The following is a 27,675-nucleotide window of genomic DNA, read 5'->3' on the forward strand; positions in this document are numbered from 1 at the left end:
AACCTATGATATAGGGCAAATCCTCCAATAAAACTGTAATTTTTTTTGCAACGTGTGTAAGTTATAGATTTACATATTTAGAATAATTAATAATCAAAATTTAAAGAAATCTTGGAGCCATTTTTAATAAGATCTTTTTTCTTTTTTAAAAAAACTGAAAAACGATTTAGCTAATACGTTAAATAGGTAGGTACTTTAGTATTTTCTGTAGACTGATTTTATTGGATTTTCTGAAAATGAGACGTTTCGTCTGGCGTTACGATGGAAAGACAAACAAACAGAGAAAAATATATAAAAATCCACTTTTTTTTTATACTCAGGGTCCTAAAAAAAGCTTCATTTATGGAGAACAGAAAATCAGAACGATTACAATAAAAGTCCCAGTACTTTAGTGAATTCTTGGGAGGTAAGTTCATTAAACTAATAATAACTAACAAGGAAAAATTGGAATTAGTAGGAACATAGTTAAGTAAAACCAGTTATTTTATGTTAATTTGTGCTATTTGAAAGAAACATTTCTTTTATAGCTACCATTTTAATTGACTTGCTTCATTCAATGAATGAATTTTAACATTTAGATGTTAATACGAGGGTCGTTTGAAAAGTCCGTGCAAAAATAAAAACTACTTAATTTTTTGGGGTAAACCTTTTTTATTCTTCAACATAGTCTCCTTTTAGGCTTATACACTTCGTCCAACGCTGCTCTAGTTTGTTGATCCCTTCCGAATAATAGGATTTCTCCTAGTCTGAAAAATAGCCATTCGTTTCTGCAATCACCTCCTCGTTTGAATAAAATCTTTTTCCCGCCAGCCATTTCTTCATATTGGGGAACAAATAGTAGTCCGAGGGAGCCAAGTCTGGAGAATAGGGGGGATGTGAAACGAGTTGGAACCCTATTTCCATTAATTTTGCGACCACAACTGCTGAGGTGTGAGCTGGTGCGTTGTCGTGATGGAAAAGGACTTTTTTGTGGGCCAATCGTGGGCGTTTTTCTTGCAGCACGGTTTTCAAACGGTCCAATAACGATGAATAATATGCACCTGTAATAGTTTTACCCTTTTCCAGATAGTCGATGAGGATTATTCCTTGCGAATCCCAAAAGACAGTCGCCATAATCTTTCCGGCCGAAGGAACGGTCTTCGCCTTTTTGGGCGCAGATTCCCCCTTGGTAACCCATTGTTTAGATTGTTCTTTGGTCTCAGGAGTGTAGTGATGTATCCATGTTTCATCCACAGTGACGAAACGACGCTTAAAATCCTGCGGATTCTTCTGGAACAGCTGCAAACCGTCCTTGCAACACTTCACACGATTTCGTTTTTGGTCAAGCGTGAGCAATCGCGGCACCCATCTTGCGGATAGCTTTGTCATGTCCAAATGTTGATGCAAAATATTATGTATCCGTTCATTCGAGATGCCCACAGCACTAGCAATCTCACGCACCTTCACTCTTCTGTTATCTATCACCATATCATGGATTTTATCAATGATTTCTGGAGTAGTAACCTCAACAGGTTCAGCGTCACTTGTGCCCATATGGCCACTCCGAAAATTTTGAAACCACTTATAAACTGTTCTAATCGAAGGTGCAGAGTCACCATAATGTTTATCAAGCTTCTCTTTAGTCTCCTGAGGCGTTTTGCCTTTCATAAAGTAGTGTTTAATCAACACACGAAATTCTTTTTCGTCCATTTTTTGAAAATCACTCGACTTCCTCGATTCAAACGAATGCCAAACACAAAGAAATAGACCGATCTGGCTGAAACTTGGTGTGTGTTCTTCCAAGAGATGCTACTAACTAAACATAACCTCGATACGCGCCAGTACTGCTATCTCTCTGACTTTGCTCGGACTTTTCAAACGACCCTCGTAAGTGTAAATTAGACACTTACAAGCGATATAAAAATACACTAACTCACCTGTAACATATCTGCACGCTCATCCTTACTGATTCTTGGTGTTTGTTTAGTGAGACAGTCTTTCACAACTTGACAATAGACTAGATGAAGTACTAATGGATTTGATACAGTCTCTTTTGGCGAAAATAGCTATAAAAATATATAATAATATAATTTTCCACAATAAACAATTATGGTTTAGACCAAATTATTAATTATTTTTATTTATTTATTAAATATTAAATTTTATAAAAACAAACCTCTTTACGGACATTCAATTTCCATACAACTCTGTTATATGTAAAATATGCAGCAGAACTTGGTGGATGTAATTTAGTATTTGTATTTATTTCTGGAGGAGTTGGTAAAACTGGTAATGGATCTATAACACCGTTTAAGAATTCTCCACTTTCTTCAACTGTTTTAACAATAAAAAAAATAAATAAAAAAAATAAAATAATGAAATGCCTTGTCTCATGGACAAAATTTTAGAGATAACTGTCATAACAATCTGTCTTGACATCTTTGGCGAAGTGAAAGTGAAGAAATTAATAAATAAAAATAAAGGTTACTAGCTCGTATTGAAATATTAGACATCCGGCTTTTGAAATAGTATGAGCGCATGTATGGAAATAAGAGAAGTATATACATATATATATAACATTGAAGGAAATATGAACATGATTACGACTACATTAAATATGATTACAAAACTGAAGCAATATAAAAAAAAAAATTTGGATTTTTTTGTTCGTTCATTTGGATTGCTAGAAAAATTATAATTTCTGGAAGAGATTTTTGTATAATTGGATATATTCTGGATAATGAAAAATCGAATATTAGTAATTAAAAAAAAAAAAAAAAAACTAGCTTTGGAATACAAAAAATTAGTTACAAATATCATTAGGTCATAAGTAGTTCGGCCACATTTTTGTTATTAAAAAAAAAAGCAATGTATTTTTGTCTGGATTATTTTGTAACTCTAATATGTATTTGTGAGATTTGTTTTTTAATAAAAATGCATTTGACCTTGTTTTATAGCCGGTTTTCTAAAGATAACTTCAATATAATGCAAAAATTGGTTTATATGACATTATTGAAAAAATAAAAAGATCAAACGAATTTGTTTCTTCACTTTATAAGAAGTTAACTTTATATTTAATTAAGTTTAGGCCTAAAAAATATAGAGGTGCATTCTGTAAAATTATGTAATCAATGAGTCATAAAGAAGAAAATTTGGTTTTAACAGTAAATTAAATGAATACCAGATTTATAATAGTAAACATACGATTGTAAAGAATTCATTATTTAGCTCAGTTACAGTTTATATTTTATTATAATTCATCATTTTTAATCAGATTTAATATTTTCAAAATTATTATTTTCTATAGATCTATTCCAATCTAATAAATATTAGAAGTAACTTACTTTCAATTTGATCTGAATGTTGTGCAGTATTATGCTGGTGATTGTTAAACATACTTTGTTGTTCCACAGTATAGATTTCTCTTCTAATTGGTTCAATTGGTGCTGGAGGGGCTGAAGTACTGTAAAAGAAAAACATTAAAATTTTTAATAAACTAATTAAAAAATAAAGGATCATATATGGTCACTCTAATTACTTTATCTGAGTGTAATATTAAAAGGAATTGCAATTAAATTAAATTGAACTTCAAAGTTGTTCAACAAATTTTAATTAGCAATAATATAGTCTTGTAAATATATAATTATAACTTCAATAAAACTAAAATTTAAGAAGACATTTCTAGATAATTTATTTTTTATTAAAAAAAAAAATGGAATATAACAAGTAAATAAAAAGTAAACTTATTTACTTTCTTCTTAGTGAGCACATATCGAGACCTGTGAGTTAATTGAAAGTTCTATCAGGAAGAACAGGTTAACAAAATATTTATATCCACACGGAAAGCCTCCCACACTTTCTACTATTACCATTCATCAATTCTCACAAATATATTGTTTATTTTTTTTTTAATTATAATTTATACCAAACGATAAAGTGATAAATATAGAACTAAATGTTATTTAGAAGGTTTTACGTCTGTAAATATTATGAAGATTTCAAGCATAACTAATTTGTGCGAGTAACCTTTTACTGGACTAATAAAGTGAATTAGGATAAAATTGGGAATGATGTATGTCCAACCTTCAATTTTAGAATGTTCTTAAAGTAAAATTGAGGAAAGTCCATATTTCCGGTTGAAGTAAAAATTGATTTAGATAGCTGCGGAAAGTGTTTAATTATCACTAATTGTGATTTTTTTCGTCTTTTAGGTTAAATTTTCATAACTTTGTTCAAACAATTGGTACCATATTGTGATGTTTTTTCCATTATTGTTATCCAAAAATCTGAAAGAGTAATGCCTATTTTGTTCAGGCGAGCTTTATGTCCTACCAGTAACCAACCAACAATACGTCTAAGCATTGCGGGTCTAGCCTTATAACCGCTCTCATGGCGTCTGACATTTCTTAATACATTTAGTTGTTTGTATTTACAAATCTCGGGAATGTTACTCTACCTAATATAGATTTTCTTTTTTAACAGATTTCCCAGCAAGCTTGAGAAAATCTTTGTTTTCTAAGCATTCAATTAAAAACTAAGTTTTTACAAATTTCTGAAATATTTCCTCCTTATAGAAATGAATGGATCTTATAAATACAATGTTTACAGTTAATAGACAACAATTTTCATGGATGCAAACATGAACAAAAATTAAATGCTATTCAGCCAAGTTTGCTTCTTTTGTTTTCAGATTTTTACTAAACGGAATTTCTTGGAGGTACTTTTGGAGAAATATGAAGTTAATCTTCCACAATTTATACTATCTGATGTAAATAAATAAATAAATAATAATAATAATAAAATGTACTCGCGCACAGATGCAGTTGTATTTGCAAAAGAAGGGGTCAAGCAAGGTATTTCCGGCAAAACGTTAAAAAAGTGACAGAATGGCATAATTCTCCTTATGGGTAGAAAAAGGAAGGTAATACGAAAAGGTTAACTGAGTTAACTATTTGATATACTTACATATCCTTTATTGCAATACGTTGACGGATTGAGAGATTAAAGGCACACGTAAAATAGAATTAAATCAAATTTATAGTAAATAATATGAAGAGTAAAAAAAGTACAGTAAAAGTTGGGAATATAAAATAATTATGAAAGTTATATAACTCATTACCTAATTATTTAATTAATGATTAAAAGTTGAAACAAAAGAAATTATTAAAAATATTGTAGAGAAGCAAAGTGAGAGGGGGATCCTCCTAAGAGATGTATTGTTCACTAAGTTAACTACACTATCACTGACCTGTGTCCATATAGACTGCTGGTTCTGGACGGTGTTAGGGGGTGGGGCGCCACCGGCGGAGGTGGGGGTCTCCAATTTGGAGCCGCTTTATCAACCTGCAACATTTCATTTTTTTTTGTGTGTGTGTTTCCTCCATCTCTCAACTTACAAAGCATAATAACAGCATAATGTTGGGAGAATGAATGTGCATAATTGAATGCATCAGTGATTATTTAATAAAGGGAAGCGCCTGTAAACAAAATAAACAAACTTACCGGTCCTCTGATGTTACTTGTGGACACTTCATTTCGTTCTTCCTTAGTCGTTGTTCTGGTATCAACACTGTCTATACTACCCCAACGTCCAGCTGTAAAATACCATATATCCAACTTGAAAGAACTTATAAAATCATTCTCACATTTAATTTAATTAAAATTCTTTTAGCGAAAAATATTCTAAATATAAGAAGTTTTAAAGAAATCAGGGTACCTTACAAAAAATCAGCACAATTACAGTACTATCTCTTACCACAGAACAATAACAGAAAGTAACACAAAGTTATTGTAACCTTCACTCAGTTTATAAACAGTTACCAAATTTTCCCAAATAGAGTTTTGGTATCTGAGTGAGACACAAATCAGAGATTTTACTAACTACTCTAAAAAACAATTTTTAATTTAGTTTTTATTTTTTAAAGTGAAGAAATAATTTTTGAAGGATTTTAACTATCAGGTAATAGAAGTTGGGTACTTAAAAAATATTGAACTTTTCAAATTATTAAATACATTATTTATTTAAATATGTCAATTCTAGAAGATTTTTTGGTCCTATTTTGTTTCCTATCCTCTAATATTTTATTAATTTCTGTAAGAGGCCACATTAGATAATTTTATAAGAAGATAATAGTAAAATAGTTCATTTTTGCTTTGGGATTGAAGGCGTCATACCTTTGTGACAAGATAGGATTAATTAGAGCAAATTTGGAAAAGTACTTCATATTGAGAACTTATTAAAGAAAAAATCCAATTACCTATTTAATGCAAATTGAAAAGAAAAAGACATAAACATACCCAATTGATGTTGCAATAAATTCCTCCTATCAGAATCCAATTTGGCTGGTGGATTCATATTTGGCAATGGTAACGCTGGTGCTCGAGAGCTTGTTGAACGTAAACTATGATTAGCGGTTACCATTTCCAATTTATGTTTCATCTCGTTACTGATTCTCAGCTTTCCAACACTTCCTGGAGAGGCTTTCTGTCCAGTTGCTTCCATGGTTCTAAAAGAGAATGAACCAAATGTTATTTTATAAATTTCTCATTTGATAAAGACTGTTTATTAAATTATTTACTCCTTGATTTCAATCTCTTCCCAAAGAGCTTCTGTAGCAAATTTAAATTCTGCTGCATCTTGTAGAAGTTCTTTTTTAATCCATTCCAAAAATGCATTCATCATTTTTAGCCACAATTATAAAGGAGCACAATAAAGGAAACAAGCGTAACACAAGTAACATCTACATTGCCTCTTTAGGGAATAGATCAACGTAATCTACCTCACTAAACTATCGGACCAACGATAAAAATAAATTTAAAAAAAAAATATATATAAAACTGGTGCATTGTAGTAGTAAAGCGTGCCTCTTTGTAATTAATGTGAATTAACAGGAAGGGAGTGGGATATGAATAGAAAATAAATCATTCAATTGCAAATGTTTTTTTCCCCTCTCTATTGTGATGGCATTGCAGGAAACTACTATCACTGTGTTAGGATCGAAAGATAATGAAGGATGAGAAAATAATTCTAAGCTTACTTCCGGCACTGATTTTACACTTTACCTAAATAACTATTCACCAACGTGTTCATTTTTCTTGCTAAAAATAATCATAACATTTATAATAGAGAAAGCCATTTTGAAAATTTGTGCTATTTATTTGAAAAAAAAGATACAGTATTCAATTATAAACACTTGTTAATACATTTTATCAGAATCCAACTTAGAACATTTTTTTTTATTAAAAAAAGACTTTAATTGGTAACAAAAGTGGGTTTAAATTTTGTTATAGTTTTATAGACTACAGAACTTCTACATGATAGTAATATGTACCACGGAAATAATGTTAGTGGTTACATCAGCAATTTTTTGGCGTGAAAGTTTCCTTTTCACGTCTTCTTAGGACACCTACAACAGATTTACTGTGGTGATTTATATCATTAAAAGCCCAAAACTCCAGAGATGGGCTTTCGTCATTGAGATTGAGATGGGAAATTGATGACAGTTGATTACTTATTACAGATGTAAAGAAAATTTGCCAGCATTTCTGACATACTACTAGAAATTGAAAAAAAAACAACAACTTTATCAAGATTTTTCAACATGCCTAATTAATCCACAAGGCTACACACTTACTTGTTGGACAAGAGGAGTCGTGTATGAACGCTAGAAGGTTATACGTGCTGTCCCAATGGTAACACAAAAAAATGATCAGGGGTGCCAATGATTGCAGCATTCGAAGAGCAAAAATAAATTATTCCAAAAAATAGTAAGCATATAATTCTGTAAAGCTTGTAATTTTTAGCTTCAACAGACAATCGGCATTAATTATTATTATCAAGATGATTAAAAAAAATATTGCAACTTACTTAAATGAGCTAGTTTTAGATTTTGGTGCAGGTTCAACTACTTTAGGTTTGTTGACTGGAGTAGCGTCATTCATTTCAAATTCTTCCCATTCTACGCCACTCTCATTGTTTTCATTTATGTCCTGAAAAATTTTTTTACATTATTACATTCATTTGCATGTAATAACGCTATTTCAAAGATTATTTCTTAAACGAAGAAAATGTATGAAAGAACTTTAATAAAAAGAAATAATAAAGGTTTTAAAGCAAGTTTTATGATCGCTCTTGAATCTTGATAAAGTGGAGCAATTGCAATCTTAAATTGTTCTGCATATAATAATAAAAAATGATTACTAGTGCGGTCATGAACATGGAAATGAATATGTTCCGCACGTTTGGCACATAAATTATTTATAATTTCGTCGTACTTTTTTTTTAGATTATTAATTTTTATGTTAAATTAAAATGAACAGTATTTATGCCATATTTTAACAATTTCCAGTTCACAACAAATTATGAATGTTTAAAAACTAACTTTGATAAGTTATAGTAAAAAACAATGATTCGACTTTGAGATATTTAAAGGATAGATCGATAGATAGATAGGTAAAAATTAAAAGAATAAGTAAATAATGAACCACATAATTATTTCATTATATCTATTTTAGTCTTGAACAGATTTTGAATATAATCTAGGATGAAATACTTGAACCACTTTAATAAATACTTTAATACAACTTACTGATAAAAGTTGTTTAGGTGTTGTTAGTGCGGTATTTTATCCGCAAAACTAAATAATATCGTTGATTTTATCGATAAAACAGAGCTCTTTTTCTTTCATTAAAACATGTCTTAGAATTACTTCCATCTCAAGCTAATAATAATAATAATAATAAAGGGATTAGCTATGAGGTTAGCATACTGGACTCCCACGCGGAGGTCCCGGGTTCGAATCCAGCAGCTGACCCTTAGATTTTCTCTTCCTAGGAGCTTCTTACAGCTCACTGTCCGGTGATGGACAGTGTTGTCTGTAACGAGAGAACACTGTCCGGAGGCCGGCAGTGCACTGGAAAAAGCTCCGGGCGCTAATGACCTCAGCTGTTGATGCGCCAAAAAAAAAAAAAAAAAAAAAAAAAAAAAAATAAATAAATAATAATAATAATAGTAATAATAACAATAATAATAAAGTAATTATCGTCAATTTTAATATTACAGTATTAATGAAAAGAATCCCGCTATAACGATTGAAATGAACGTTATCTAATTTAACGTTTATATGTAATAATATATTCGTATTATTATTTACACTAAGAAGGGGCTTTACAATAAGCCTTTTGTGGCTGCGATGGGGCGTAGGTCCCGTCCCATCTATTATCTTATCTTATCTTACAGTAGTTATTATTATTATTATTTTATATATATTTGTATTAAAAAAAAAAAAACTAAAACATAAAAAATGTTTCTTTACTTGTGAATGTTTTCTTCGTTGCTGCTTCAATTTAAATTGTAAAAATGATGCATCAGTAGTATCCTGATCTTTAGGTGGTGGCCATCGCCATTTGCCTATCCGGACAGTCTTTGCTCGGCCATAGGGATCCATGAATGGACGAGTTTCACTCGGATCGCCTTGTTCTGGAGGTGGTGGCAGAGGAGGTGGTGGAGGTACGGTGCTCTGTTGAAAATTTAAAAATTGTTACCTGAGTACCTACAAATTTGTTTAATTCCTTATAAAAAGGTTGCCTTTTAGGTAATTCGGAAAGAACTGTAATTACCATCTCAAAAAATAAAACACAGATTAACTCGAAAGATAAAGCTTACGGTACCGGCATCGTCTTTAATGAATTTCATTCTACGAATTAGTATGCCAGCAACAAGGATATACGTTACATCTAACTTCCCTTTCGAGTTTTAGCAGTATTTACAGCAGCCTGTTAAACTAATCTCACTAGTTTTATAACGCTCTTTTGGTAATCCAATTATGATTGTAGTAATGTATTAAAGAATGAGGAACATATTATGACAGAAATTTATCTATTTTTGCTTAACAATCTGTTTCACAAAGTTTGCAAAGCAATTTCTTTCTGATGAGTTTCTCTTTTCCAGTTAAAATGAGATTTATTTACAAAGAAGTGGAAAAGTTTTAGTTAAAAATCAAAGTAATGCAATAAAATAAAAAATACAACTTTTTTTTTGGACGAAATTTAGGTTTAATGGGCATAGGGACCAATCACTAAACAAAAAATAATCCAAAATTAAAACAAAAAGTTTGGTTGGGCAATAATTACGAACTAAGCTTTATTGTCTTGAGTTTTTAATTGATGAATTTGGAATGTGCGTAATTGCAGAACATAATTTTCTAAAATTATATTCATTTTTATGTTGTAAATATAATAAAATAATATTTTTACCTTTGGTGGTGACTCAACCGATGGCTTTCTAGTTTTCAATTCAGAAACGACTGTAGTAAAGCTCTGTTGCGGTGATCCGGAACGATGAACCTGTAAATTAAAAGTGACTGCATTCATTAAAACAACTACATATGTGAACCGAGCTAGTTTAGCTTTCATACATTGTATATTACATTAAAATTTCCGTTTTTTTTTTCCTTATGCTTCTGAAGATAATTATTTAAACATTTTTACAAATGAAATTCACTTATAATGTGGATTACGGAAGAGCAAATATTGCCAGTATTGATCTTTTTCATTTGTTTCTGAAAGCCGAGCTTTCGGGCTAGGGATTTGGCCAATCAGAATTTCAAGTATTTGTGTATAAGAAGGTTATCGTATGGTTATAAAAACAGGTTTTCCTCTTTCTAAATAACTGTCCTTGAACATTGATTTTTACTTAAATTCTTAATACTTTAATTCAGATTCCCCGTCCCGAATAATCTCCTTGCTGGGCTTTCTGGACAACTGCTCCTTGGAGCAGATCAACAGAGGAGATATGAAGACTTGTTTTTATAGCTTGGACTGAAATAATCCTCGATTTCTCTGGAGATGTTTACAAAATAGGAAAGGTACCATTTGGCGATAACTAACAAGCAATCTCAGACTACTGATACCCTATTTTCTCAGTGCTTTCAATCCAAGGAGTCATGCGATACGCGCTGAATGGTGGATGTTTCAGGGAGACTCCAAGGTGGAATATACCCTCCATAAAAAACTGGGGATAGCGACAGGCGCCAGGTACCCAAATCTGCAGCACACTGACCCTAGGGATTTCCCTAAAGAACCTGGTCCACGCTGAACGAGAAAATTTGAGAAGAATAAAAATTCATATTTTTAAAGTGTACGTCATTGACGAATTACCTGTGCTTTAGTTGTTAAAGGTGTGGATCGACCTTTTGGTGGAGAAGTGGATGCCCAGCTGTTTGATATGGACTCTGAAGTGCCATTCTGCAAAACTACTCCATTTTGCTGCAAAAATTAAATAAAAGTTTTGACGAGTAAGCAAGGTGAACCTTTTATAGACTTTTATAAAAAATAAATAAGAAATAAATATCTCTCTCTCTCGGTCAAACAGTCCAAATGAAACGTTTGTTCGAATGCGGAAATTAAATAAAGTGTGTTAAATTCACTACTTTCGAAAAGATATCGCATTCGCTGTTACTTCTTTTACAGCAGGCAGAGAAAAATCAAATGAATTGAATTTAAATACAGATTTATTTTATTTTATTTTTATTTAAAGATAGCATGGGATTTCTTGAGCAGAAGTAATAAGATTTTTCTCACGAATACGAGTAAGAAAACAATAATTTTATTTATCAAGCCACTTACAGCAGAAAGCGGTTGCTGTTGAGGAGGTTGCTGTTGTTGCTGAAGCAACTGTTGCAACGCTTGATTTTGAGCTAACAATTGCTGTTGAATTTGTAGATTCTGGGCCATTGCTGACTGAAGAAATGCTCTATGCAAATTAGCTTGATAAGCTATCATATTTGGATCATTATTAGACCCTTGCGGGGGTAAACTCAATCCTGTAAAAATATAAAATCAAATAAAAAATACCATACAAATTTAATTAGCATCATGAAAAAATTGATTAAAAAAAGCCTTCACCTCCAAAACTTGAAAGGGGTGAAGATGGTACCAATTGTTCAAATGAGTGATTTTGTTAAAGAACCCAAAGCTCCTTAACTTGGAAAAAAAAGTGGAGGTAACAATGTGCACAATCATCATCTAAGTAAAGTGTTTGTGGAAGATTAAGAGTGAGGAAGTGAAATGGAAAAAGAATGAAGATTGTTATCATGAAAAGGAAGTTTTAGCAACATGCAGATTATAGCCTTGTAAAGGAGAGAAAAAGGAGAGTGCGACCATATTTTTAAAATACAAAAAACCAGAAATTAGTGATGTGACAAAGTGTGGTGAACCAGTGACTTGCCTTGCATGTTGTAAATTGGAATCGGCATAAAACTGCCCATTGCAGTAGGATCCAAAGAGAAACCACTAGGGTATGAAGTACCACCTCCAGTCACTTAACATTTACCAGAATTTCATCAATAAATAAAATAAAAGTGTGTAAGTATAAAGGCAGAATATAAAAGTGAAAAACAAAATATAGAGCATTTATAAATAGACAAAGAAGTAAGTAAAGAAACGAATAAACTGTGCTAAAAGATGGAATATTCTTAGAAAGAAACACAAAGACAATAGAAATTGAAATTTAAGTAAACTTAAAAATACGAGTAGTTCCTTGTACAAAGAATAAATTAGAATATACAAAAAAAAGTTATTACAAATTATTCTTGAAATATTAAAAAAAAAAGTTGTAAGATACAAGACCATTTTACTCATTCACATTTTTTTTTTTTAATTAAAATAATATACATACATATATTTTTGAAACCTTCCCGGGTTTATACAGTAATTTTTACTCTTTCAAGTTCAGGTAAGGTTATGAACAAAAATTAAGTATAAGCAGTGATTCTTCACTCTGCGTGACGTCATAAAAGCGCACTTGTAATCCGAATCGCTTATTAAACGATAAATGTAAGTTTTATCGAAACGTAGTTTCTTTTCACTCACTGGCGTAAATAGATACATCATTTTCTTGTATTATTCCTGCTACCGAAAAGATCACTTTCATTGTTTTTAGAAAAGTGAAAAAATATTATCTGGACAGTTAAATAAAGAAAGCATAACTTACTGTCATTTAAAAGAATAAATTTAAATAATTATAAATAACAACCGCAAAGTAAAAACTTGAAGTGATCATACTAAGAAACTGGAATTTGACTGATGTTGCTGTGAAGTGTTAAATGTTTTTGTCGGAATAAGTAAAATCCAGGTTTGTCACGTTCTCTTCAAATCTCAATACGGGTTTAACTTAGGGTTAATTAGTATTCTAATACAGATATATGATTGCAATAATTGTAAACTTAGCTTGAAAATAATCCTCTTGCCATGATTCAAATAAAATGGGAAATTTAATTCAAATTATCCGACAGAAAATTTAAACGATTTAATATTTATTATTAAAAATATAAAGCTACAAATGTGAACAGTAAAAGACCCTATTAATGCAAATAATCAAAACTTTCTGTATCTACCTGTAGGGTTAAATACAGGTAAAGGTGACATCATTAATGGTGCCATTCCTGGTAAAACAGGAGGTGAAGAACCAACAATTGGAGAAAGGCTGAACCCATTTGGAGTTTGATTTGTTCCAGTATTCTGCAATTTTAAATGTTTAAAAAATTATAAAGAACCAATTGGTTAATACCAAAGTTTAATAGGTTTTTCTGCTTAGGGTACTACCTGTTGAGTTCCAACACCTCCAGCACCTTTGCCACCACCTTTAATTGACTGTGCTAGTTTTGATGAATCCAACTGAGAATCTTTAAATAAAGGATCATATATGTCGTTTAGGAAATCATCCTGAGACCTAAACATAGAGATTTTATCAGAGAGTTTATCAAATGTACGCTGATTTCTGAAGTATATGATTTTTTTTTGTCATCCAGAAGCTGCTACAAACCTTATAGTTCCTCCCTTAGTAGATGGTGCTAAAGATCGGGCATCACTTAATCCATCCAGAACTGGATTAAAAAGATCATCCAAGAACTGATCTACGTCGCTTGCTTGTGATGGAACTCGAACTCTCCTTACATGTGATGCTGAAACAAAAGAGTAATTAATTTTTAGGTTAATTTCTAGAATGAAATTTCCAAGTACTATTCTTGTAGTAAAATATGTGGTCAACTTTCTGCAATTCCAATAAATAATTTGTTGGAATAACAAAAAGTGACAAAATAAAATTTGAAAACCACTTCAAACTCTGGAGTTAAATTGAAAATTATTGCCAAATATTAACAATCAAACATTCTATTATTATTATTATATATTTTTTTAAAATTATTTAAGGCGCGTCAACATCTAAGGTTATTGGCGCCCGGAGCTTTTTTTCAGTGCACTGCCGGCCTCTGGACAGTGTTCTCTCGTTACAGACAACACTGTCCATCACCGGACAGTGAGCTGTAAGAAGCTCCTAGGAAGAGAAAATCTAAGGGTCAGCAGCTGGATTCGAATCCGGGACCTCCGCGTGGGAGTCCAGTACGCTAACCTCATAGCTAATCCCTTCCCTTATTATTATTGTTATTATTATTATTATTATTATTGATAATTCTAATATAATAAATGCAAAGCTAAGCCAATTCTTTCTGCCGAATAACAAACTTTTCTTAAGACTGTACGGTTTTTGACCACTGGCGTACCCTGGAAGATTTAAGATTCATGTTGATGATGAACGCGTGTTATTTGTAGTTTATAAAGTTATGTTGAATTTTGTTTTTCCTGTCTACTGAAATAGTTTTGTACATTTTTTATAAGAAAGATGATTGGTCTTTAAGAAGTGATGAGTTCGTAGCTTGGTGTTCCAGGTTTTAGTCAAGATACAGTTTTAAGTGACAACCTTTCTTACGTTACTCTTGAGATAAGTAAGTTAAAGTGAAATTTGAATCAGTTTGGACTCTTTTTTAATTAATACGATAGCTAAATGATAAATATATTTGATTATTTTAATTTTTATTTAACAGAGTAGAGACATTCTTTGACTGACAATTTCATGTGGACCATTTACTCTGTGCTGTCAACATTGCAGCTCAATTTCGTTAAAAAAAAGAAGACAATTAAAATAAGTAAAATACAAACCAAGAGATGGAGCTTCACTTGTATCGGACAAAGCAGAGCTTTTAACCTCAGACTTATCACCGTATCTTGTCTCAATGTGAGCCCTACTCGAATGGGAACCAGGAGCTGCTCTTTTCCCTGTATACTGAGATTTTATAAATCTATAACAGCACAAAATAGTGCCAAAAAATGAAAATTAGTATACTCTGATATTTTCGGAGTAAGACTCAACCTAAAAAATTGAAACCCACCTGGGATGTCCTCGAATATAACTACCTCTGTCATCTTCACTTCTAGTAGTTACTTCTGGAAAATCGAACTCCAGCTGACTGTCAGAAACGAGTACATCAGATGATGCTCTAGAAGAAGAAAAATATATATAAAATGAATCATGACATTTGACTCGGAATGTCTGGAAAAATATGTTCTGCATCAGTTTTCACTTTAATTAATATAATTAGATCAAAAACATAATTCATTTTACAATAAATTGATAAAACCTACCCCGTCAAACTGTACTTTCTATTCTCTCCTCTCTGACTTACTGATTCTAGATTATCTTCTTCTAGTTTGTCACTGTCTAGTACAACATGATCTGATTCCTCGATTCGTTCCATAGAATGGTATCTATCATTCAGACGACTGTGGCTTAAGCCAAGCGTGTCGAGTTTTGATGAAGGTGGAGGTTTAGTTGGTGCAACAACCTGAATTGTTAAATAAGTCGCTTTTTAAGATTTTATTTCAAGCAATGTTATTTCTAACTCTTTTAAAGTTATGTTTTTAACTAACCGGAGATAAGAGATTGTCCAGTGATCTTGAACGTCCTGGTTTTTCGAAATATCTATCATTAAGAGCCGACTTCCTGGAAAGTCCTGATTCTGTCGTATGATCCTTTGAAACAGATCGAACTTTTGGCTCTTCCTTTAAATAAGAATAAAAAAAACATTTAATTACTTACTTTAGATTTTTAAAAGTAATCCGGTAAACAATATTTGTAACCTACTGGGCTAAGATCTGGTGGTTGCGGTGGAGGAACAGTCGGCCTTCGGGCAGCAGGAGTTGGTTCTGCATCCTGCAAATTTAAAAAAAAACCCCAGTCATTAAAATCACCATTTCAATTCGATTTCCCGTAGACTTTTTACATGAAACTACACTGTAACAATACTGTAAAAAGGATCCCGAATAATTAATTGCAGATGCTAATTCAATTTATGGTTGTCAAGATATAATGAAGATATTAATTCAAGTAATGGTTGTCCTTTCTTACCAGTCATAGAGTCAAAGGATCATACCAGTTATAGAGCTAACTTTGCTCTACAATTTGGTAAAGAATTCATTGAAATCCGAACACTACGAAAAGAGAAATATTCGTTTGAATTTTGAACGAGTTTCAAATCCAAGCTCGAATAAATCGAAAATTAAATCGACTATATTTCGGTTACTATTATAGCTAGAAAAATGTCATTTATACCAGTTATACTGAAAACTGTTCTCTCCATTTTGGTGAAGAAATAATGGAAATATAATAAATATTATAAGATATACAACAGTTTAAAATTTTGAGTGAGTGAAAACCTTCAAATTATAACCTTCCATATCTCAATACCTATTGAGACTAGAACATTGCAAATTGTGCCAGTTATAGAGCTATCTATTCTCTACTATTCGGTAAGGAATTCATTGAAATCCGAACACTACGAAAAGAGATATATTCGTTTGAATTTTGAACACGTTTCAAATGAAAGTTCGAATAAATCGAAAATTAAACCTTCTACATTTCGTTTACTATTATAGCTAGAAAAATGCCATTTATATCAGTTAAGTGGGTTAAAGACGCGCAACTCTTTCATCAGGATTTAAGTTGAGGCATGAAGAACTCCGATGAATGATTGCATAACCTCACAAAGATAAAGAGAAATCTATTCGATTTTTCAGAAATGAGAGAAAATAAACTACCTTAGAATTAAGGAAGAGACAAGTCTTGCTGGATGGAAATGCTGGCGGTAATTCCATAACGGATATGGCATCAAAAACATAATCAAGTCCTGATGTTTCAGAGTTATCCAATGATAATGTCCATCCAGAAGTTTCAGATATAGATCTTTCTGTTAGAGCTCGACGGCAAATATCTTCACACTGGCTCCAGGAATCAACTGTCGTCATAACGCTTTCCCCTTTATTTGGGAAAAAATGTCAAATGTTTTAAAAGGTTTCCCAAAAGAGGATTTGGGATTGGGATTTGTAATTCTTTTGGTTCGGCTAGGAAACATGAAACCAAAATGCTACCTACCATCAGAGAAATGCAACTGCAACGCCATGTTAACTCTCTTCCTATTGGCTCTCCATTCCAACAATGATGGAGTACACGTTCTGGGCCATTTTCCTTGAGATTCTAACAATTTCCTTTGGCAAACTGACTTATAGCCGTTATAACCATGATCAGACACATACCTTTAATTAAATTGTAAATAAGCAGATTTTGTAACATAAATATTAAACAAATATTTGACGTTATAACGCTTCAAAATTGTTATTACTTGAGCAAAAATTTGTATAAACTGCTACTTGGTTGGAATACTGATAAACAATTAGCCATTAGAAGCCATCCTCTTTCGTTGTTAGCCGCTACATCATTTCTCCAAGTTTGGTTCACTAATTGGCACAATATTTCGTCACGTAATTTTTCATTGGCTAATCCCTGCCAAAAAAAAAAATATTTATTTTATTTCGTCAGATTTGAATGAATCAACTAGACCAGCGTTTCCCAACCTGTGGTACGCGTACCACTGGTGGTACGTGAAAAATAATCAATAATGGCGGACATAAAAAATTTAAATCATAAAAATATCATAGAAACGTTTTTTCTTATAATACACAAAAATTATTTTAATTAATAAATTAATTTACAGTAAAGTTGTTAATATGTACCGTAATAAGGTTAGTCTATCTCAAGATACACGAGAAAATCGAGAAAATATAAATCACATTTAACAGGATAAATATTGTCTTTTATGGAGTATTTTCCAAAACCCGAAAACAGAAATGATAATTGGATTTCAAACCCCTTCTGTAAAGAAAATTTAGGAAAAGCTACATCATTATCGATAAAAGATAAAGAAAATTTAATAGAATTATCATGTGACGGAACTTATATGATAACTATGAAGAAATCTGCTTAAAGAGATTGATTGTAAGGAGTAAGCTCTATCCAAGCAACATTAAATTTAATTGGTACTTACAGGTAGTTGAATGCTTAAAAGAAATTAATTTAAAAGATTTGGGCAAAAATGTAATAATCCTAAAGAAGAACTTTGTAAATTAATTAATACTTTTGAACAGAAAAATATGTACGCAATTTTTAATAATTTAAAAAAAGTGTTAAAACTAAGATCTTACACTTTACAAAGTTTATAAAGTGAACATGAACTTGAACTCCTTTGCAACAGATACATTGCTTCTCTATACAAATAAAGATGATAATGATAATAAAATAACACACTCAGAATAACAAATTTCACGAAATACAATCATTTTTACGAAGTGGTACAATTTAGCATGATGTACTACCAAGTGGTACGCGAGCCAAAAAAGGTTTGGGAAACGCTGAACTAGACAAATGAATTTCGATCTCAAATAATTATTATTTACCTTATAGGCTATATAGTCTGCCAGAGCTTGTTCTTTTTTCCCTGACAATGAATCATCATTCATAAAACGTAAAATTAATTTGAAAATTGCCAAAGATTCAGCAAAATCACTGTCCAGTGCTTTAGTCAACAATGGTGTTTTTATTGGCTCTCTCTTCATACCCCATACGTGTGACTAATCAAACAAAAAAGATTTCATTCAATAGAAAATTAGCAGGTTTTTTTTTTCTTTGATTTGTTTATTTTTGTTTAAATATGGTTACCTTAAAGTAAACATTAGTAAACTTTGAGAATGGATGTTGATCGATATCTGAGGGCAGAGTGTAATTGTCATCTTTATCAACCACGTGACCGACAACTTTCACTAATTGTCTTTCCGTGTGAATTGGCTGCCAATCTGTATTCAGTTATTAGAAATAATTAACATTGAATCAGCAAATAAAGGTTATTTTAGTAATTTTAAAATTATAACCTTCCAATTTATTGAAAACAAACGCCAGTTCTGCTGGGATGTCTAGATGAGTCACTCCTGCTACGGCTCTAGATACTCGTTCTTTTTCTTCTTTCTCTTCTTGTTCCCTTTGTGCTTTTAATCTTGCCCTTTCTTTAGCTAGTTCTGCTCTTCTCTTCAGTTCCTCCTTTAACTGAGCATATCTACCGAAACATTATATACTTATTATACAGTTTGTACAAAATGAAATAAACATTTTTCTTCATTCGCCAAGCAAGTAAACGTAGAGAGAGGCGTTCTTAAAAACAATGGGTCTAATTTCACACTTAAAAGAGGTCCTAAAATCTGAGCAACAGTCCTATCACTACATTTAGTCATTTTTCTTCGTATTAGAGCATTCATTCATTGAATCAATATTTCAATTTACTTTACTGTTGTTTTTTGTCCAAGTTATAAGGAATGCACTTTAATTTCTGTCGTTTAAGGTAAGCAAAAATATGAGCGAGATCATTTTTTTTGTCATTTCCGGCTTTTTACTAATAAACAAAACGGAGAAACAATTCAAAGTGTAAACAAAATAAATGCACAAAATTTATTTTTCATTTAATACAAACCTAGTCCTTTGAAGATTACCCCTGTGAAGAGCTTGTGCTTTAACAATACCATTTCTGATTGCTGTGTATTTTCTTCTAGCTGACCAACCTCTAAATGCGGATTGAATCATTACAGCGCTTCTCTTTGAAGCTTGGTACCGTCTACGAGCTACATGTCCTGCGAGATGAAATGACAAATTAAAAAAAAAATGACACGATAGTGCAGAATGTTCAGTTAGTTCAGCTGAATGCAGCTGAAAAAAGATGAGTAAAAATTGAAGCACCAGTGCCAAAAGATCGCTTTAATTTTGTTTAAGATATAATTATTTTTAAATGAATAACTTTATCTCGCTGCAATATTTATATAAAACATTAAATTGGTCTTCAGTTTGTACATAACTGCGTGTGCATAGTTAAGGAAACTTTTTGGCACAACCAACTAACTAACCTCTCATGGCACATTGTACGGTGATAGCCGCTTTGTTAAGGATTTCATGCCTTTCATGCTCCAGTGTACGCTCCAGACTCTCTCGTAAAAATACTCTTGTAGCCCCTATCTGATATTCATTACCATAAGGCTGTAACATCATGTTGCAAATTTCTCTGGAAAATTAAAACAAAATGCTACAATTTTTCTTTGTTTTAAAAATGATTTTATCTACTTCAATTTACAAATTCAAAGAGACTCTACAGATCCATTTAAATGCAATAAAATAAGAAACAGGAGTGGTTGTTTTCATAGATTACTTAAAAAATAAATTCTTCAGTTCCATCTTTTGGAAGAAATTACTTAAAATATTAAACTTCTTTGATTAAGTACAAAAGTAAGTACAAAAGCCAAGGCAGTTATTATGAATACTTTAAATCAGAGGTCCTTTACTTCCTTTTCTAACACTGTTTATCAATGCCAAGCGTGTAAACACCTGGTCGGCCAGTTTCGGAAATAGGGGTTTAAAAAAAATGGTAAAAGTACAAAATCATCATCAGTTTTTCTGAAATTTCCTTAATTTCTGTTTCTAACATTGTATTTTTAGGACGAGCGTGCATTTTACGCATTAGGTCGGTTGGTTTTGTTTGTAGAGATTCAGAAAAAAGGGAAAAATCCACATCCAAATCAAATTCGTGCGTTGTTTGCAATCATATTGACCGCCTGCTCTCCTTCGTCTCTAACAGAATTATAGGAGAATATAAACCACACGTGGCTGAGGATATTTTCCATCGAATACTATGAGACTTTTGAACCAACTTATAAAATGCCAGAAAGAAAGATTTAAATATATAACTTTATAGCTTATTATCTTCCATTCCGAGGTTAAATCCTTATTTGACTGGGCTATTAGTGAAACAATTGTGTAAAGAACCTCAACTTCTTGTAAAAACTTACAAAAAAAAAACAAAATATTTCAGATACCTCTTGTTTCTTACCATCATAAAAATGGTGCTTTCTACAATTAAACCTTCCGAAAAACCATAGAGAAGTCAATTCAAGAAGTTTATAGAGTTATACAAAAATGGAATGGAGAAAAGATCTTACAAAATTACATTGAGAAGTGATTACCTCGGCGGTGTAGATCTTACTGGCAGTCTTTTCTTCAATAAATATCTATATCTTTGTACAAACTCTGAAAACCTCATTCTGACAGGATATCCAGTTTTACGAATTCGAATTGTCTCCAACATTCCACAGTATCTTAATTGTTCAAGTACGGTCGGCATATCGAATTTCATGGCTGCTTTCTCATTATTTGGTTTTATACATCTTACGAACCAGGGGTTACTCCTATTTGCAATTTAAATAAATAAATAAATAAAAAAGAAAACACCATTGAACGTCACTGACTGTATTTTTGTTCTAAGAAAAATTGAATACATTCAGGTAATTATTACATAAAATAGGCTCGCTTTGCTTACTTAGACATTGTGTCCATTAAATGTTGCAGAGAGTCGTGGAATCTAGCGGCCACTGTGGGAGTTCTAGGTTTCATTGTAACAAACCTTCCGTTTGTTTTGTTCAATGTCTTGTTCATTTCTTGGCTACTGCGTACTGCTTCAAACATTTTACTTACCATCTTTTAACAAAAAATAGATGACAGTTATTCATATTATTATAGCTTTAGATTAAAACCAATATTACTTATGTACAAAGGGGAAAATACTAATTACCGGTAATGAACTAGAAATTAAAAGATCCACCACATCAGTGCGAAGTGTATCTCTATTTTTATCCAAAAATCCGTCTACGTTATACCACACCGGTCCTGCAAAATGTTTTACACCAAATTCTGGACCATTCAACCTCGGACGTGAATATAATTCATTTAGAGCATGATTATAATGGCACTTTTCTAGGAACGAAACATCCGTAGCTCTTGGAAAGTTGGATTCATCATCCAGTAAATGTAAAATTCCCACAGGCTTCTTAGACAATAAATGTATCACAGGTAAATTATCCTGAAACAAGAATGGACAATTACAAAATATTTACTTTAGATAGTCCATGCGGTCCAATAATTTATCTTTTAAAATAATTAATAATTAATGTTTTCAGAGAAACGATTAACTAAGTGTATACTGCGGGCTCTAGATGTGACTTTCCCTGGTTAAACTGTCTTCGTTTTTTTTCTTAAGAGGCCACATAAGTCACTGTTCCTTGTCGAACAGTTGTAATCCGGAGGCCGGCACTGAGATTGTTCCGAGTGTCAATAACCACGCTCATTTGAAACGCCTTAAATGATAAGTAATAAATGATTTCTATATACTTACAGTGTAAGCAATATTTTGCCACTGTATTTTCTCTTTAGCATATTCTTGTTGTTCTAATTTAAATATATGTTTATTAAAATAACATTGTAAATGTTCGTTGGCATAGTTTATGCAGAGCTGTTCAAAACTATTCTCCTATAAAAAGAAATAAATTATCAAAAAAAATCTTTGCACAAATTTACTATTCGCTAAGAACTAAGAACAAAAAATTCTTAATAGAACATACTTTGAAATCTTCAAAACCAAATATGTCCAAAATGGATATTGAGGTTGTTCTTTTAGTTCCTTTATAAACAATGTGATTAATTCTGGCAACAAGCCAAGCAAATAGCGAACTGTACAATGCTTTAGCAAACGCATCTCTTGCATCTAGCGCTTGGTCAATTGTTAAAGCAGTCAATAACCTTTCATTCCTAGCTTCCTGTAAAATAGAAGATAAATCTTTGATTAACATAAAAAATGACGATTAATTTTCTAAATAGTACCTAAATTGTTATTTAATTCTTAAATAAATACTAATAATCTTACGGTTGTTTTCGTTGTTAATGCCAATTTAATTCCGTCAACATTTATCTGCAGGAGGTGACCAGCCCATCTAATTTCTGCATCAGAACCAATTTCTACTCCTTCTTGTCCATGTTTTAATTGTTTACGATGGAAGTAGACATTGCCAAGATGGAGTACTAAAAATAACATATTTAGTATTTATTTTTGTAATAGTGTACCAAGTGCAACGAAAATTAAAGACAAGTAAGAAGAAAATAATATTGTAAAATATCAATAAAATAGAATAATTAAATTACCTGAAGCAAGTATCCTAAATATTGTTTCTTGTTCTTCCGAAGTGAAACCCAGTACTTGCATTGCGGACATAAGTGACTGAAAATCTTCGGAATCATATTTTCCATCAATTTCACAACTTTCTCCCTGAAAGAAGAAACAAAGATAAAATGAAACAAACGTTTTTCAGGTTGAAGATTATATCAAATTTTGGTGCAAACGGTTATAATTAGCACCGAAAAATCTTAAATTAAATGTTTAAACAATTAATCAAAATTATTCTCAATGATAACTGACAACTTTGTTATTTGAACTTAATCTTTAATTTCAATTATTCTATTAAACGAATTACTGTCCGACAATATTGCTGTTACTGAAGCGCAAAACTAAGCAAAGTTGAACTCCCTTAAAAAAGAGCAATAACTGTTCGAAAAAATGTTCTTTTGCAACTTAAATAACCGCACCAAGGTACTAATACTTGGCATTTTCTCTATCAAATAATATATTAGGAATAAACTTTTTTTTATTGACACAATATATAGTAAGCAAAATAATTCTTTCAAAGATGATTCAGGCTCTTTTAGTCATCCCTGGTTTCCTTTGCCACCATTTCATTAATTACTCTTACTTACTCTTCCTTCCCAAAGATGATGAACATCTTGCCATTCGAGTAGCTAAAGCTCCCAAGTTTTCCAAAAAGATTTTCTCTCATTTACAGTACGTGTACCTATATTCTCCCAAGCCATAGAGCCAATCTGGATTCATGGTGATTCTCTTGTATGGAAATATGCTTTAATCCAATGATATCTCTCACAATTCCCAAAAATCAGGTCTCTTCAAGGGATCGATTGGTTGTTTGAAATAGTTACTTTTAAAAACAATTAGGTATTCTATTTTTTCTTTTTTAAGTAAATGGCTTTAGTTTGCCTAAGGAGGTAGCTTGTCTTTTTTAAGATATACTCATCTAGAACCCTGAAAACTTTCCACTTATCTTTAACCCTTAGGTGATCACCACTCGAATAACATTTCAAGGTAAAATTGCATCATTTTTTCCTCTATGTATAAATTTGCGCCTTTACTTCCCCTTGTTGATCAGTGTTTTTACATAACCAAAAATCAATAAGAACTATTACACGGCATGACCCAGGAACACCAATTTAAGTACAATTGGCAACTACTTTAGCAACATTAATTGGGCCAAATCTCTAAACTATTCAGTAATGCCCTTTTTCAGCTGATGACACCTCGTATTCTCCTTTCAATAATTTTAAATAAAGAATCTATGTATTATTTATCCCTTAAACATACTTGATTCAGGTAGAAGTATTTATCTGATGACAGTAGACCATACTTCAGTTTGGCTTCTTCAGAAAGGCCAGCCAATAGTTCGTAAAAGACGTGATAGTTCCTCTCTTCAGGAGCTTGTGTTACAATTCTAGATTTTTCTAGAAGATATTCAGTCACTTTACCACCAAGAATGACACCTCTGAAATAAATTTAATGTTTTCGTTTTTTTTGCACTTCTCTAAATGATAAGCGATAATTATTAAAATCTATTTACTCTTTGAAATGGACTTCTAAAAACTTTCCAAATCTTGATGAATTATCATTTCTTGCTGTTTTAGCATTACCAAAACTTTCTAATAATGGTGAAGCTTCTAAAATTTGTTCAGTAACTAGATTTGATGGAGCTCTATTTACAGCTGCTAGATATTGCATCACCAGCTTTGTTGATTCAGTCTTACCAGAGCCCGATTCACCAGATATTATAACTACTTGATTACCTCGTTGCATTGCATTATAAGCTGCTGATCCTACTGCAAACAGATGGCTGAAAAAAAAGAGTTTGAATCAGAAAAAAAACAAACAAATATATTATAAATATATATATTTTTTGTAAGAATTTCGCCATGTATCCCCATCTGAAATTTAATTAAATTTATAAACACTGTTCAGTAAGTATCCAGATACTCACGGAGGCAGAGTGCCAAGAATCTGACCCTCGTATTTCTTCACCATATCCAGCCCATACATGTCGTACATCCGATAAGGGTTTACAGCAACTAAAATACTTCCAGTGTACGTCTGTAGAAAAAAATTAATATTAATAATTAAGCGTTTTCTGTCTTCTCTAATTTATTCAAACTGCAAATTTTATAAACTAATTATAACCTATGAGGCTTTTTTAATTTTAAACTAACGCCCATTTCATTGGACATTCAACGTTTCACTGCCTTTAAAATGACGATCCTTGCTGACCCTTTCTACAGCATCCTAGAGGGTCGCACATATTTTGAAGTTATTTGTAACCATTTGACCATTACAGTACAGTTTACATGTGCAGATGTTAGTTCAGGTAGTCATGATTAGTTAGAGGTTAGGTTAGGTTAGTGAGCACTCTATTCTGGGGCTACAAAAGTGTTGCCTAATGTTAGCCCAAAACTTTCAAGTATTCCAAACGCAAATTTTTAAAATCATTCTTAGCCATACATTTTTCAGTGTGGAGAAAAGTCTCTTTATCAAGCTTATTGGGGAAAGAAGGGACCTTGTAGTCCATTGATAACTCGGAGCACTTATGCAACTCTCTTGTAGAACTGTAGAACTACCTGTCACTTCCTTGTAGCGGAGAAAAAAATAATTTAAAGAGGATTATTGTGATGGTTAAGAGATTGTCTCTTTGCGATGACGTAAAAGACCTTGAGATTCTTATTCTTTGTAGAAATACAAAAGCAGTGAAGGCATCAGATCATCAAGTTTAATTTAAAATGGTATTTTATTAAAACTTTGTTTTTGTAAAGCAATAACGTTTTGTCTTGTTGTTAGAGTACGTAATCAATTTTCTTCATCAGCATTAATCGTGTTTCATGAATTTGGTTTTTATGAATGTATTAAATTTAATAAACTCGATATTTTCTATCAAAATTAGGGATATGAGAAAAAGCATCATTTCTCAATACAGCAAAACTACATCCTACATTTTTGGTCTAAAGAATATAGTAGAACATCTTCCAACCATAATTTCTTAAAATGAGTTAATTAACTCTAGCAGAAGCATATTCCTTATTGACAATTATATTGTGTTTAGCAGGATCTAAGTTCTCTTCAAAATGGCAGCCACAAAGATCTGGTTTATGATTTCGAAATGAACAACCCAATCTTATTAAAATTTTATGCAATTCTACGGTTCACTCATTAGACCACTACTCACATAATTTTTTGTTCTTCAACTTCATGTACGTCAGATCTAGAGTTAACTGAGTAAATTCTTGGATATTACGCAAATACAGAATACAGACTAACTAAGATAAAATAGTTGAAAAGAATATCTTACACGTGTTCATTCTTTGTAGTAATATTCTTTTATTATTATTATTTTTATTATTATGATGAAAGATATAGAAGGTAATTAGAGGTGATGTGGCCATAGAAAACTGTCAGCTTCACTCTCTGTTGAAATGTTATTTTTCAGTTAGTGGTCACGCAGAGGCTTGCCAGTCAGTTTAGACGCTTTACTCGCCAACTGATTTAAGATAAATTTTTAAGTGTAGTAATTCATATCACGGGGAAATTCATATCAGAATTTAAATCAATTTACAGTTATCGTTTTTGTTTGTTTGTTTTGTTGTAAAAAAAAGAGTTGATTATGCAGGATAAACCTATATAAACAAACTCCATGTTTAGTAAAGTATGTTCCAAGTCAGTTGCCAAGATCATCTCGTTTGACCTGAACATCTTCATTTATGGACAACATGACTTCCTGTTTGGTTCTTTGAACCTTATCTTAGCTCTACTTTGCTATGTTTTCTCTTAAATGTTTCTCTTTTCAATCAGATTAGAAAATGTTTTTATTAAATCAGAGATGGAAAGAGACTTAATAAATCAAATCTGATATTTTATGCCAGCGATAGATGAGAAATTTCTTGCTTATGGAAAAAAGATTCTAGAAGAAAATCACTGAAAATTAGTGCTTGATTCCCACTTAAATATCATCTCAGTATCTATCATGAAGATTTCCTTAATGTATACAACCAGATGTAGTCAGTTAAGTGCAATTTTTTGTATGTAAAAACTGCTCTCTTTTTTAAGTAAAGTAATGCCTTTTTACCAGGCATTTGGTTCAACTACCAAATTGGATGAAGAGGAAGGCGACAAATAGCAGAAATACTTAGCTCAATTTCTCATATTATAAAATCCAAGGCCTAGATCAAGTGTCCAGCCTAGTATCATCACAATATATCTTTGCTTTGCCAGCCTTGTCTTTCACTGCTAGGCTATCGTGAGGCCTCTGTTTTTAGGTAAATATTGAGCATCATTACTCATAAGCTTCATATTTCAACATTTAATAGGAAAAAGTTTGGTCAGATCTGAAAAGACTCGAAGCCTAAGCGTATCTCTAAATAGTTTACACTACAGAAAAAAAATAAACCTTCTTATGAGCAATATTAGTTTTTTGTTGGTAGATTGCCATTACAATTTTCTTATTAAATCG

The 27,675-nt window shown here is 31.8% G+C and overlaps 1 protein-coding gene across 5 annotated transcripts in view; it reads right to left on the reverse strand.

Moving 5' to 3' along the window:
* Positions 1–27,675, reverse strand: part of Myo10A (unconventional myosin 10A) — a 208,194-nt gene that overhangs the window by 8,398 nt on the left and 172,121 nt on the right. For 4 of the 5 annotated variants that reach the window (XM_074142245.1, XM_074142244.1, XM_074142242.1 and 1 more), the window contains 38 exons: positions 25,162–25,271; positions 24,748–25,017; positions 24,495–24,672; positions 23,210–23,333; positions 22,935–23,089; positions 22,633–22,827; positions 22,407–22,541; positions 21,807–22,094; positions 21,555–21,712; positions 21,202–21,423; positions 20,092–20,246; positions 19,665–19,821; positions 19,072–19,253; positions 18,863–18,996; positions 18,601–18,774; positions 17,490–17,650; positions 17,243–17,403; positions 16,909–17,126; positions 15,956–16,024; positions 15,742–15,873; positions 15,457–15,656; positions 15,204–15,311; positions 14,974–15,113; positions 13,802–13,940; positions 13,582–13,708; positions 13,374–13,497; positions 12,206–12,298; positions 11,605–11,801; positions 11,137–11,244; positions 10,234–10,323; positions 9,294–9,497; positions 7,847–7,968; positions 6,277–6,485; positions 5,482–5,573; positions 5,228–5,322; positions 3,324–3,442; positions 2,156–2,313; positions 1,917–2,045 (listed from right to left, as the gene is read on the reverse strand). In XM_074142245.1, coding sequence (XP_073998346.1) covers positions 1,917–2,045; positions 2,156–2,313; positions 3,324–3,442; positions 5,228–5,322; positions 5,482–5,573; positions 6,277–6,485; positions 7,847–7,968; positions 9,294–9,497; positions 10,234–10,323; positions 11,137–11,244; positions 11,605–11,801; positions 12,206–12,298; positions 13,374–13,497; positions 13,582–13,708; positions 13,802–13,940; positions 14,974–15,113; positions 15,204–15,311; positions 15,457–15,656; positions 15,742–15,873; positions 15,956–16,024; positions 16,909–17,126; positions 17,243–17,403; positions 17,490–17,650; positions 18,601–18,774; positions 18,863–18,996; positions 19,072–19,253; positions 19,665–19,821; positions 20,092–20,246; positions 21,202–21,423; positions 21,555–21,712; positions 21,807–22,094; positions 22,407–22,541; positions 22,633–22,827; positions 22,935–23,089; positions 23,210–23,333; positions 24,495–24,672; positions 24,748–25,017; positions 25,162–25,271 — 5,832 coding nt within the window. The remainder of the gene's footprint in view (positions 1–1,916; positions 2,046–2,155; positions 2,314–3,323; positions 3,443–5,227; positions 5,323–5,481; positions 5,574–6,276; positions 6,486–7,846; positions 7,969–9,293; positions 9,498–10,233; positions 10,324–11,136; positions 11,245–11,604; positions 11,802–12,205; positions 12,299–13,373; positions 13,498–13,581; positions 13,709–13,801; positions 13,941–14,973; positions 15,114–15,203; positions 15,312–15,456; positions 15,657–15,741; positions 15,874–15,955; positions 16,025–16,908; positions 17,127–17,242; positions 17,404–17,489; positions 17,651–18,600; positions 18,775–18,862; positions 18,997–19,071; positions 19,254–19,664; positions 19,822–20,091; positions 20,247–21,201; positions 21,424–21,554; positions 21,713–21,806; positions 22,095–22,406; positions 22,542–22,632; positions 22,828–22,934; positions 23,090–23,209; positions 23,334–24,494; positions 24,673–24,747; positions 25,018–25,161; positions 25,272–27,675) is intronic. The other variant, XM_074142243.1, reaches the window with a different exon arrangement.

Source organism: Rhodnius prolixus, unplaced genomic scaffold (genome assembly GCF_049639745.1).
Source record: "Rhodnius prolixus isolate KJV_2025 unplaced genomic scaffold, Rpr scaffold_6, whole genome shotgun sequence".
Taxonomy (NCBI): domain Eukaryota; kingdom Metazoa; phylum Arthropoda; class Insecta; order Hemiptera; family Reduviidae; genus Rhodnius; species Rhodnius prolixus.